This window comes from Alternaria novae-zelandiae (genome assembly GCF_023758075.1).
Source record: "Alternaria novae-zelandiae strain BMP 2774 chromosome Unknown scaffold_3, whole genome shotgun sequence".
Taxonomy (NCBI): domain Eukaryota; kingdom Fungi; phylum Ascomycota; class Dothideomycetes; order Pleosporales; family Pleosporaceae; genus Alternaria; species Alternaria novae-zelandiae.
This window is the reverse complement of record NW_026056963.1, coordinates 1,162,152-1,174,966: the sequence shown is the minus strand read 5'-3', so window position 1 is coordinate 1,174,966 and position 12,815 is coordinate 1,162,152. Positions and strand designations below refer to the sequence as shown.

Here is a 12,815-nt window from a genome sequence, read left to right as displayed (position 1 = left end):
CCATATTCTGCGTGGCAGATTACGCGATAGGGGACCCTGGCACGACATATCCTGTGCGACACAGACCCCATACCGAAGCCGCCAGCCTGACCGTTGGACTCATCGTTTCGTAATGCCCTTGGTGTTTCGACGATAGTAGTTGCTAGTGCTCTGCCCGATGATCCACGTGTTTAGTAGCATCAGCTAGCAACGCGTGTCGGAGCCTAAGTTAGCTGCTGAGATTGCCAATTCTCCTAACTCGCTGTGCGCAGGTCCGTGGGTTTGGCAAGCCTCCACCGCATAGTTTCTAGAAATCAGCCATAGCCCGGACTTGACCTTCCCTTGCTGACCAGCGGGATTATGGCGGGGTTTGCTTATAGGATTCGTCCTCCTATTACAGGTGCGGTCCCTATTACGAGGTGCGGTCGTGCCGCATGCAAACGAGTCACTTCTTGCAGCGCTTCGATGTTGCAAAAGCGCGTTGACGCAAACATGTGCGCAGACGCGTTCATGCATGTACGATCTTGAGTAAGGAAGGTGCGCCTCAGACTTAGCGAGCCTCAGCTCTGCGCGGCCGCATCACAGAGTAACAACCGTCCCCACGTCGTGCAAGCATATACGGCCGAACTCCACAACTGACGTGAGGATCGCGAGAACGGCGAGGTCTATCGACATGATGATGCCGCTGATGGTTCACCTGCCAAACACATCTAGCTTCGCCGTCCAACTGCAGCATCACAATCCACGGCCGTTTCGCAACTTCCTTCGCACGCGTGCTGTGATTCGGCTTCGGCTATTGACAGGCGGCTGGCCCATCATCTCGCGACGACGGATCTTAGCGTGATCTTTCGCGTTCATCATCTGAGTAAAAAAGGAAGATCCTAACCCGGCAACTCCGCATTGGAGCCTGCTCTAACATAGTGCTTCACGTCGCTGCTGCAGCTAGTGGCCAGCCGACATCCGCAACTGTACCATCGCCAGCCACCAATGCACCTCAGCACGTCCGGGTCCAGGCATTATGTCACAGTCGCGAGAAAACGCGTCTTAAAGTACTTGAGCTGTGCGCACGCGACAAACCCAGGCTATTTTCTGATCCTACTCCGTGCACACCTGCCTCGGTCGGACGCTCTCACGGCGCTGGACAGCCTTCAAGTGGGCCGATCCTCACATCCAGCTCATTGTCAGCAAATTTGCTCCGACTTTTCTTTCAAGAAGCGGACCTGGTGAGGAGAAAGATTGTCGGTATGACAAAATGTCAAGCGCTTTCCGCAGCAACGCTGCGCCGAGGCCCGCAGAACTGTAACCCGGTGCTGCGTGCAACTCGTCATGGAGGCATGCTAATCTGGAGCTTCATCGCTTAAAGGCGTTACCCGGACACCGCATGCACTTGTCAAAAGATCTGTGCATGCTTGCACGACGGCGACGAGCAAACTTTTCAACGTCTCTGGATGTGGCTGCGGGACCACACTGCATGTTTCAATACTCAACATCCGCTCTTCTGCATCAAGCACCGTGAGCAGTAACGGATCCAGCGGTTGCAACCAGTCTTTTTGCCCGGCGTCACTGACTTGCGTTCCACGGACGATGAGGCCCGCCGCAATAACGACATACCCCGCCGGACGGTCCAAGCTCTCGCCTTGAAATTTCCAAGGTTCGACTTCTGCTTCATCGCGAGATCATCCCGATATTTGCTTCTGAGCGCGTCTTAGGTCTTGCAAAGCCCCTTGGGCGTTCACGCGTCACACGTTTAACGCGTACCGCGTGCGCGCCGCCTTCCACATTGTCATGGACCATGAAACCCTGGGAAAGACTAGACCTGAAGGTCGTCTTGACTCAGCCCAGTACCTGGGTCTAGGCGGAGTTGCCATCTCAAGCCAGCCCCTGGAGATCCTTATGTTACTATTATTGCGCAACGGATCTGAACAAGTCAAGCCATGTATCAAAGCTTCGCCAATAACTCAACCAAAAAGAAAAGTCAACGTCGTTGCGGCGCAACAATGCAGCCTCCGCCCGTACGAAGGGATGCATTTTCCCGATGAGCGTTAACGTGCCAACGCTTCTGCAAACGGTTTTTCGTGACGTGAGCATGAAGACATTGAGTTTGGTCCGCACATGGCCCGGCAAAGCTAGTTTTGACTCGCGCAATATTGCCGGAGCAATCTCCAACATGCGACTTGTCAGAAGACTTGAGGCGGTTTGGGACCACCGGAACATTAGACCAACGTCAGCAGGCCACGTGCAACGCTCGCGTCTTGGAGATGACTTTATAATAATTTGGTCTGTCGCAAGGTCGCACCGCACTGTATAGACTTGGGGATACATCACGTCAAAAGGTGGACATCTGCTTGTTGTAGGTCCTTCGCCCCGCGTAGACGAAAAAGCTCGACCTATGGCAGTTGCATCCAACACGTAATGTCTGCCTTCAACATATACACTGAGTCTGTTTTCAAAACATGTGTACGAAGCGTAGCGCGCAGGCATCCTTAAGGCAGGTCTTACTGATGGAAGACACTATCCATAGAACGCTCCTTCACAGCACGGTGCTCCGACAAGTGTTCGTGTTCATCATAATTCTATCTCCCGCGTATTGTCCACTCATCACTGCATTGTAGTCATCCACTGTGATACCAGCGGCGAAGGCTCGTAGCAACATGTGTTATGCTCCGTCACCGAGCGGTAGAGGCCTCTGGATCTAGCAGCCCCTGGAGGTATAGGCAGCCTGGTTTGCAGTTCGCCATCGCACGCGCGGTAGCGAGACCCATATATCCTCCGTGTCTTCATCCACCGCCTGATTGTATGAAATGCATTCTTGCAGGCAGGAGGATTCGGTTCTGGCGTTGAACAAGGGCGGATCGGAGCGTGTGGTACGAGGACGCCGGGCGTCGGACTCGGCAGGGTTGTAGGAACCTAATCGCGATCAATCATCTCTCAGTATGTATGTGAGCGACCAGACACTTTCTGCCAAAGACGTTGAGCCAACAGAAGCCGTTCGGGTTGAGAACATCGTGAGGCAGGTGCGGAGTTGATGCGGAGGTCGTCGGCGTTAAGGAGGAATGTTTATCCGTGCTCTGGACCCACCGAAAAGTCAAAGTCGGCTCGCCAAGAGTTCGAGAGAAGTTCGCGACTGAGCTCTTCCGTCACAATGAGTGTAGTATCGTAATGCCAGCGCTCCTCCATAGACGTACGCGCAGCTTCACACATCCCACGGCTTGATCAAGCCCCCGAAATTCACCATGGATATCCATCGATCTCGCTTCGTGCCCTACCCGCCATCTGCGATCAACGCGCTCGCATTCTCGCACCCGGAAGCCGAACATGGACAGCAGGATCCTGTTTCTCTGAGATTGGCGATTGGACGCGCAAACGGAAACATCGAGATATGGAACCCTGCAAGAGGCTCCTGGCTCCAAGAGAAGGTCTTCTATGGCGGCAAAGACAGGAGCGTTGAAGGACTGGCATGGACCCAAGAGCCAGATACGCGCGATGCGCACGGCAAGGTGATGCCTGGTCGCCTGCGACTCTTCAGCATCGGGTACTCAAGCAGCGTCACAGAGTGGGATCTCACTACAGGTCTTCCGGCGCGCCATTCGGACGGTAACCACAGCGAGGTCTGGTGCTTTGCTGCACAGCCAAGGAAGAGCGCGCTCAAGGGCGCTTCAAACGAACAGAGCGGTTCGTGCCAGAAGCTTGTTGCAGGCTGCGCTGACGGCACGATTGTTCTTCTATCTACCGACGACAACGATCTCACCTTCGAGCGCTTCGTCTCCCGCGCCACGAACAAGAAGGCGCGTGCCCTGAGCATCACATACAAGGACCAGCATACAGTACTGGCTGGTTTTGCCGACAGCATGATCCGGGTCTTCGACACAAGGAGTGGGAATGTAATTCGGAACATCTCTCTGGGAAGTGGCCCCCATGGTGGGCCAAAGGAAATCCTAGTATGGAAGGTCAAATGTCTGTCAAACGGCGACTTCGTATCGGGAGACTCTACTGGTGACATCCGAATCTACAGTGGCAAGAACTACAGTCAAACGCAGAGGATATCCGGACACGAGGCGGACGTGCTCGATCTCGCCGTGACCCGCGATGGAACTAGCATCTTCAGTGCGGGCATGGATCGCCGCACCTGTTTCTACACAAGCAAGAAGGGTCAAGCTCAAGGACAGAGCGGAAAATGGCGAAAGGTGTCACACCAGAGGCACCACGAGCACGACGTCAAAGCTATGACAACTTACGAGGGCAACAAGCTGAGCGTGGTAGTCACAGGAGGTACGAAAAATCGCTCATTCTGCTCAGCCCACGACTAACATACATATCAGGTATCGACACCCAGCCCATCGTCGTTCCAATCCGCACATTTGGCAAGGAGCTTAGTCGAGGTCTCCCAGCATTGCCTCCTACGCCCCCGTTAACGAGCGCCCCGGACGCAAGATTACTAGTCAGCTGGTGGAGCACCGAAGTACGGATATGGCGCGTCAAGCCTCAAGATGATGGCACGGAGAAGCCCAAGGTGGTGGCACGCCTTGCTCTGCAGGGCGAGGAGAACATTATATCCGTGTCTATCTCTAGAGACGGTGGACTTCTCGCCGTCGCAACAGCCAGCACGGTGAAGCTGTTCCACCTGTTACAGCATGCAGGAGCCGTGCGTGTACGCAGGCTAGAGATGCCTTCTGTCTCTGGCGCAAAGACTCTCAAGTTGTCGTCCAACGGCAAATGGCTCGCGGCGGTCATGGCGACCGACGAAATCCAGCTGGTCCGAATTGTGCGAACAGACGATCCGGCAGATGCACCTCGCGCGCTTGAGAAGGTACAGCCCCTCTACCGACTTGAGCGCGACATGTCTACACAGAGTCCTCTCAGTGGGCCCTCGGGAGCTTATGAACGATCCATTGCACATGCGGACTTCTCCAAGGATGGTAATGTCTTCGCTGTTGTTGACTTGGCTGGTTACGTCGATACATGGGTCGTGGAAGGGAATGAAGACACGACTGCACCAGAAATCGACATCGACGACACTACACCTGCTGCTAACGACGATGATGACTCCGACGACGAGGAAGAATCACGGGAACAAATAACCTACTTGGGTCAGCATTGGATACGGAACCCATCTGGTCATTTGCTTCCCCGACTCGATTCAACGCCTGTCTTGCTCTCCTTCCAGCCCAGCTCCGACGCTTCCAACCGACCAGAGCCTAATGGCAATCCCGCGGTACACCCAACAAGACACAACCCTCATCCTCACTCGCACGAGCTGCCTACCGCGGACTACCGACTTCTCCTGGTCTCTGCCGAGCACCAGCTCTACCTCTTTGACGTAATGTCCGGCCGCCTATCAGACTGGTCAAGACGAAACCCACCCTCTAGCTATCCCCACGAGTACAAACAAGTCGACCTCCCCGCAAAGGGCTGCATCTGGGACGTGACAGAATCCCAACAACGGATATGGCTGTACGGCGAGAAATGGCTGTTCATGTTCGACCTGACCAAAGACTTCACAATCTCAGATACCGACCACGCAGGCAAGAAGCGGAAACGCGACGCTCTCAAGAACAACAGCGGTGCCGGTGATGCCGTTCCTCAGAAGGAAGCACCCGTCACCAAGATGCGCAAGTTCCAGAGCGACGAGGCAGACAAGGCTGGAAGACAGAAGTGGACGGACGTCAACGCCGTTCGTCGCAAGCCCGATGCCGAAGACGACGACGATGTGGAAAATACCAGCCAACCCCTCACCATCCTACGGAGAGCAAACACACAAGAAGGGGCTGAGCAAACAAACGGCGAAACAGGAGAGGAGCTGATTAACGGCGGAGGAGAAGTCGGAGCAGTCGAGCAAAGTAAGCGGAACGAGCCTTGGTGGCACACATTCAAGTACCGCCCTATACTCGGCATTGTGCCCATCAGCGGTGATGATAGTTTCCACGCGCCCGAGGTGGTGCTTGTGGAACGGCCGAGTTGGGATCTGGATCTTCCGCCGCGCTTTGTGGGTACGCATGAGCAGTAAGAGATGCATGTGTTGGGATGGTTGGTAGATTTACAGGAGGGGTAGATGTATAAAGAGATACCTAATCTGATGCGATGAATTGGCCATGTTGTTCTTGACGTTTACGTTTCTCTATGCTTACTTTGCTGTGTTCTTGACCACGGTGATGCTCTGTTCCTATGGATGGCAATGCAGTTATGCTAACATACATATGTTCACACTCAGTGCATTGTCTTGCTGGAAGATATAGAGTTCACAGGAAAGGCAGGCAGCGAGAGTACAGTTTGAGAAACGAACTTACATCGTCATGACTTACCACTACTCCTTACAAAGGGAATACAACAACGAGGATGTTTAACTTGACATTGATGTAAATGGTACTTATGCTATCCATTCCAATATATCAAAGCTACCCAAACCCCAAAGCCACATCGGGCCAAATCACGATAATGCTATAGTAAACGCCATGGGGTATACAAGTAACCCAGAAAGATTCCCACAAAATGGTCGTACATGTCGTCAAAAAACCAGCGTCCTCACTCCTACAACACTTCCTCAACCTACTTGCCCAACGCTTCCCATCACTTAGACGCGCGATCTAAACGGCTCATAAGCGGTAGGCTGACCCGTAGGCGGCGTCTGCTTCTGGCTGCTAGGCCACTGCTGCATCTGATGACCCTGCTGGCCGAACGCCGGCGACGCAACCCTCTCGTATGTGTATGGGGTCTTCTCAACAACCATCTTCTTGTGGCTGCTCTTTCCGCTGCAGCAGCACACGCTGATTAGCCAGAAGAAGCCGGAGCCGATGGAAAAGGCGACTGCGAGCCAGAGAACGGAGAGCATCTGGCTGCCCATGGAAGCCTTGATGTTGTAGGGCTCGAGGACCGTCTTGAAGACGCCGGTTATGGTGCCGTAGATGGCTGTTGCGGTTCCGGCGGCGGCGATGGCGAAGAGGGTTTGTGCCTGGAAACAGTGTTAGTATATGAGGAATTGTGAGTTCGAGGTGACAGGGAGACGTACGGTAGACACGACAGTAGTGACAAGGCTGCCCCATCTCGAGAAGATGGCGAAGAAACCAATGACAAACTCGACAGCCGTGAGCACAATCGTGATAACAAAAGCCCAGTTCATCCAGCCAGCAGCCTTCTTGTACGCGTTCATGCCGCTGTCGTATTTATCGCCGAGCACCTCTTGGATGTTGGTGCCGTTCATCCCCCAGATAGCGAGGGGATCGAAGTGGAACTGGAACTTGCGCGCGGAGCAGTATGTGATGGTCTCCTTGCCGGATTCCGCATCTTTCTCGCCCTCGCAGTAGGAGAAGAGGCCGACCTGGTAGAAGTCCTTGAGTTCCTTGGCGTCCATCTTGCCTCGGAGGGCGTCGAGGAACTTTTCCGCAGCGTCGGGTGTGATGCCGTCGGGTATCTTGTCCAAAAAGTTCTCGGGGTTCTCGACTAGTTTACTTGTGTCTGCCTGTCGTTGGGTTAGTTGTGTGGGTTCGCAAGGCTGGGAGAAGACGTACCTTGAAGAAGTAGAGATCGCGCCCCAAGGCTGTTGCTGGGGCGTTGTTGCCAGACCATGGCGTTTGGCCCAGCATGACGATGATGAAGCATATTAAAGATGCGAGGGTAAGGCACATAGGCGTGAGGATACACGCGAAGCGCCCGACTTTGCCCATATTTGCGGTTGCGGTTGCGGTGGTTGTTGTTGTTGGCTTGGTGTTTAGTGGTAACCGAGTAAGGCTGACTGATGTCACCCAAGAAACAGAGTCAAGAGGCTGGCAGTAGCGATCGTGAATCCGCGGTTGTGGTAGAGTCACCCGTGGATGTGATTATGGTGAACAAGGCTAAACGTCAAACGACAGAACGATGGGTGCGGCAATCCAGTGGGCCGCCACAAGCTTTTGTACAAACTACCTCAAACGCGGAGCTGAAATGCGCAAGGCAAAGTGCCCAGGCGAAGGGGGCTGAGCGGGCGCACAGCTTGGGGTCATAGGGTCTGTGCGCGGCGGGGCCAACAGTGGCTGATCCTGGGTTAGTCTTCACCAGCCTCAGTGGGCTTGCGACTGAAGTGGGTTGTGATGGCCAAGAGTGCTGACACAACTTTGCTGCGGAGGATAGTGCGTGTGCTGTTGGCATTTGCAAAGCACTGCCGGCGAGAGTGCGTGTTGCCAGGCCTGAGTACGGTGCTATATCGGTGCCGAGGGCCATGAAGGTGTCTTCTGATCAGTTGAAGCTTGAACGGATAGCAATGTGCCTCAATCACTGCGGGATGCATAGCATAGCTGTAATTCTAAAGTTGCATTCTTGACTTATCCAACACTCCAAACATACACTCGATTATCAAGGACAAAACCTGATATAGTCGTTTCAGCCCACCCCGCTACCGTCAGCTCGGCCAAACGCTACCCGACAAGACAGCAGTCGGAAGAACGACGGCAGTACCTCGCACAATTACCAACCACCACTGCCTTGGGTCCATGCCTAAACTGACCGAAGTCGACAAAACTTTGCTGAGGCACAGCGACAGAGCCTCAACACTCCTCGTCACTGAACTTCGGGAATCACTTGGCGTAGGGCCTGACGGTCATCACACACTTGGATTCCATCGTTATTTTTAGACATTTTCTCTGCACCGCATCGCGCTCTAGCCTCTCTAGGAAAGAGCTGGAGAAACGAACGGCCCGCCTGTCACGATGCTGATCGTGCATGATTCGTGCCATCGCTCGTTCTCGCTGGAGTGAGATGTTCAAGAGAATGGTTGCCATGAGACATGACGTTTGCTTTCTTGCATCATGGTTTCTTCCTCCGTTTGACGTGTGTGGAAGGCATGTTTCAATGTCGAAGGGTGGACCCTGGAGATCACTTGCCATGTTCCTGACCCAGCCTGCGTACTCTTAACGCGCGTCCCCGCAAATCTTTCACATACCGACTTTGATCAGCTTCCGCCCTAGTCGCGCACAATGTCACAATCACGCAAGCTGTTGAGATGAAGTGTTCATGTGGTTTGCAGAAACATGGCCAATCTGGCTCTGATTTTCTATCTTGCATCCACCGCCCTAAGGCTGCAGTAAGCTCTGCATCTTGGGCGGGACGCGCGTCGACCCCTCGTACACCGTACACATCAGCTCTCTGCCACGGATCCCCACCGCGCCCGTGTACAGCACCTCCAATTCTCAAAGCTGTGCAGTGCGACGAATGCCTAAACGTGAAGCTCATACGTCGTGCGTACAAGTGCCAAAATGCTCGTAAACATACAGAAAAGACATAGGAGATATCGCAAGTCGTAATCCAAAATGGCAAAATGGTATAAACAGTGCCGCAAAACCCCGCGTGCACACGGAAAGATGAAGTGAAGAATGCAGTAAAGCAGTGAAATCGGTCGCCAAAGTGATGCGGGAACAATAGAAAAGCCTCTGCCGAGGTGGGTGCAGACATTAAAGGATATCGCATGTCTCTTGCGTGCTGCTCCTGGAACGCCGGCGCAAATGAATCGAAATGACCAAGAATCAAAGACTCGATGTTATACAAGCGGGAGTGTCGTCCGCGTAACGAATGTTGCGGGGGTATGTCGGAAGGGTATCTCGTCGTCTATCGGGCTCTACATGCTCGAGGGCTAGGTGCAGCGCACCCTGCTGACTCGGCTTACGTTGTAGGCATGGCGCGATGGAAAGATGCCGGGAGTGGTGAATGGAAGGTGGGGTGGCGGATGCGTTCAGCGCGGGTGCTGGTTTCGAGGGTCTTGCTGGTTCTGTTGACCCTGTCCACCCTCGCCGCGCGCTCGTATCCATTGGGCGTTGCCGCTCATGCGGCCCTCCAATGCCTTCTGGGCATCGGGGTCTAAGCGGCGGGTGACCTGAGCGTTGATAATGTCTTCTGGCTTGAGTTTGCTGACAGCGTGTGCAATGGATGAGATGACGCTCTGGCGGAGCTCCTTGGCTTCGCGGATGTCTTCACCCTGCAGGCGGAACTTATCCTGCTTGGACATGTTGGCGCGTCGTGTGGCTCGGATCTCGTCCATGATGTGGAGGAGGACGGCCTCTGGTGCGCGGTTGCGCTCAGCAGCGTGCTTAGCGTCGCGGACGTACCGACGGGTGACGTCCATGGCACCGTCGGCTGAGAAGGCGATGCAGTAGGAGAGCTTCTTGCCCCAGCCTGAGAAGATGATTAGCAGATGAAAGGTGTGGGTGTGGAAGAAGTAACGTACCATCAGTGTATAACCGGGGCTTGTCCCATGCCTCTTCGCAGGCGTCTACGTGTACCCATCGCTTGCGGTGCACTGAGTAGACTTCGGTCCAGACGTGGTCCTCTGCGTTCCAGACCCAGCGTACTCTTGAGCCGACAGCGCGGCAGAGCATGCTGAAGCAATTGGCCCACTCGCCACATCGGCCTTTGCGTGTTTGCAGCAGGACGAATGCGTCGTTGTATCGTGGAAAGCGCTCGTAGTTTTTGCAAGCCTCGTGGGAGCATTGGTAAGCCTCTACCTGGTTGGCGCCACGGGCTTGCTCGTCGGGTAGTGGTGGAGTGATGCCAACGGCAACGGTTGGTGAGTAGCACCGCGAGCACGGCGGGTTGTTGACCCACGAGAAGAAGGATCGCTTGAACCATCGGAGGAGTGCGCGGACAACGCAATCTTGGTAGCCCCAGGCGGCCTTCTTGCCGGCAGACATGCTCTCGGCCTCGGCCTGCAATATTTGGCTCTCCTCCTCGGCCTCGTTGTAGATCTGCTCGAGCGGGATGACGCGAAGAGCCTCGTCGAGGAGTCCAGGGTTCTCCCATCGAACGGGCATGTTGGAGAGTGAGTGCAGCATGTTCTTGAAGCGGAGGGAGCGCGCATCGCGAGGCGCCTCAGGGACGAGGGGGATGTTCCTGATGGAAGCGTACGTCGGCGGGGCAGACTGCGACGGCGGCGGCTGGGGAGTGCCGAAGTCCCTCGGTGCGGGCGATGAGGAGCGCGATTGAGATGAGCGTGATGTGAGTTCGTTCATGCGCTTGGTGCTGAGGACCTGACGAAACTGCTCCGTCATGTCGGCGGCCAGGCGGTCCGTGTCGACGTGCTGGGGCTGGTGAGCGCGGTGGGCGCTGTTGTTGTATTCCATCGTGGGCGGGTGCGAGCTGCAGTCGCAGTGTCGTTGTGCGCGGTGATGGCGGGTCAGGAAGGTCGTGGGCGGGTGACGGGTGTCGTGGGTGTATAGCGTGGTCGAGCGGCTGCGGATTGGCAGTGCACAGCCCGATGATGCGGCGGCGCAGCAACGAGACAGCCACAGGCAGATATTCTGGGAATTCTGCGGTTCGTGGGCGCGAAGAGAGCTGGCAGTCTCTTTCTCTCGTGCAGGCGGCTCGACAGCGCTGGGAGACGGGTGTGGGCGTCAATAGGTGGTGGAGTCGTGGGTTGGACAGGTGCGGACGAGGGTAATTGATTGAGGGATGGGGCAAGACGAGGACGACTCACGCTTACCGCTTTGGGCCGTGTTGACGCGGCCCTGTCGCGGCTTCCTCATGTCTAGAACCACAACACCCACCACCCGCACGCAGGCCCTGCGACCACGCAACCACCGTCAGATCAGCGTAGCATTGCGCCCGCTGGCCTGTCCAGGGTATCCTCCGCCCTATCTGCCCTTCTGTTGCGCATGCCGCGTATCTACAACACATATCTCTATCCTCCATTGCTTCTCACGTGCATCCACTTGTTCCACGCAGGGGCAGACGCTTCGCTAAGCGTGGCAGCGACGCACTACAGTTGCGCAATCTTTGGTGAACCACTTTACCCTCTAGAATCGCCGCTCTTGGCATCAGCGTCGCAATCACCACCCGTCGACTGCTTCTCCAGCTCCGACGCTCTGGTGGCTCGCGCCAAGCAGGCCCTGCCCGGTCTCGAAGCTACTCAAGCTTTGCTGGTTGTATTGCTCGTCGAGCTTCAACTGCACTACACCAGCTTGCGATGAAGCTGCTCGCTGAATTTGCCCTCACGTCGCCATGACGCGCCTTGTCCACATTACGTTATCGCTTGCAGTGGGCTCCAGCGCTGCCTCAGGCCCGCCCGTGACAAGACCTGCGTTGGCGCGACACGTCTCCCATATACAATGGGTACGCATTCATCTCGCAAGCTTTCTCAACTGCACGCGAACGCGACGACTCCATCTTCAATCTCCCCTGTCCCTCATTGCTTCCTCTTGGGGTTACCTTTGCGGCGCGCCCTAGTGGACTGGTGGGGACGTTGATCTTCGCTAGCCACGCGTCCGTCTACACGACGACTCCACCCGAACACTGACCACGACCGTTGGACATCAATTTCTGCACCAATTCGCGGAGAATTGCCAGCAGCGCCTCGACCACTTCTACTAGCATCGTGAACTTTTCCATCCTTTTTAAAAATCCCCGTGTCCTGGTCACATGGTTCGCCTTCTACAGCCCCCTGTGAGGCGCATGCGCGGCACGGGGCTTCTCGGTGGCGTATCTTTCGGGATCGACTGCAAGTCATAACCCGATTACGACGTGTGCGACAGAGCATTGCCTGCCTCATCATTGGATTCCGTACGTGCATAGGATCTTCCAGAACTAACTGTTCCACATCTTCGCAATCCTACTCATGCGCAGGGCTGAGCAGTTGCACTCTGCAGTCATACAGCGTTCGTCTTGGCTCGTGCACACGCAAGAGAAGCCTACCAGAACATCTCGTACTCATTTACACTGGCATGCCACTGTAGTGCAGGTACTCAAGTCTACGCGGCTGGGTTCGGAGGAACCTGAGGCACCATTTAGTCATCCTGGACACCCACAATATCCGTATCTACTGTGGAAAGCTGATAACAACTCGACCCACAGCTGCTTTTTCGTTCCATGGCTTTCTAGCCACC

The 12,815-nt window shown here is 55.2% G+C and overlaps 3 protein-coding genes across 3 annotated transcripts; 1 reads left to right on the top strand and 2 right to left on the bottom strand.

Moving 5' to 3' along the window:
- Positions 1–3,212: 3,212 nt before the first annotated feature.
- Positions 3,213–5,983, top strand: J4E88_002361 (uncharacterized protein; the record flags this gene model as incomplete). The annotated part of the gene is made up of 2 exons (XM_049396026.1): positions 3,213–4,248; positions 4,299–5,983. The coding sequence occupies 2 exons, from the start codon at positions 3,213–3,215 to the stop codon at positions 5,981–5,983; spliced, it is 2,721 nt and encodes a 906-aa protein (XP_049258430.1).
- Positions 5,984–6,547: 564 nt separating this feature from the next.
- On the bottom strand, positions 6,548–7,637 carry J4E88_002360 (uncharacterized protein; the record flags this gene model as incomplete). The annotated part of the gene is made up of 3 exons (XM_049396025.1): positions 6,548–6,925; positions 6,983–7,432; positions 7,482–7,637. The coding sequence occupies 3 exons, from the start codon at positions 7,635–7,637 to the stop codon at positions 6,548–6,550; spliced, it is 984 nt and encodes a 327-aa protein (XP_049258429.1).
- Positions 7,638–9,673: 2,036 nt separating this feature from the next.
- J4E88_002359 (uncharacterized protein) lies at positions 9,674–11,057 on the bottom strand (the record flags this gene model as incomplete). Its single annotated transcript, XM_049396024.1, has 2 exons — positions 9,674–10,113; positions 10,166–11,057. 2 exons carry the CDS (start codon positions 11,055–11,057, stop codon positions 9,674–9,676), a joined length of 1,332 nt encoding a protein of 443 aa, XP_049258428.1.
- Between the last annotated feature and the right edge of the window lie 1,758 nt (positions 11,058–12,815).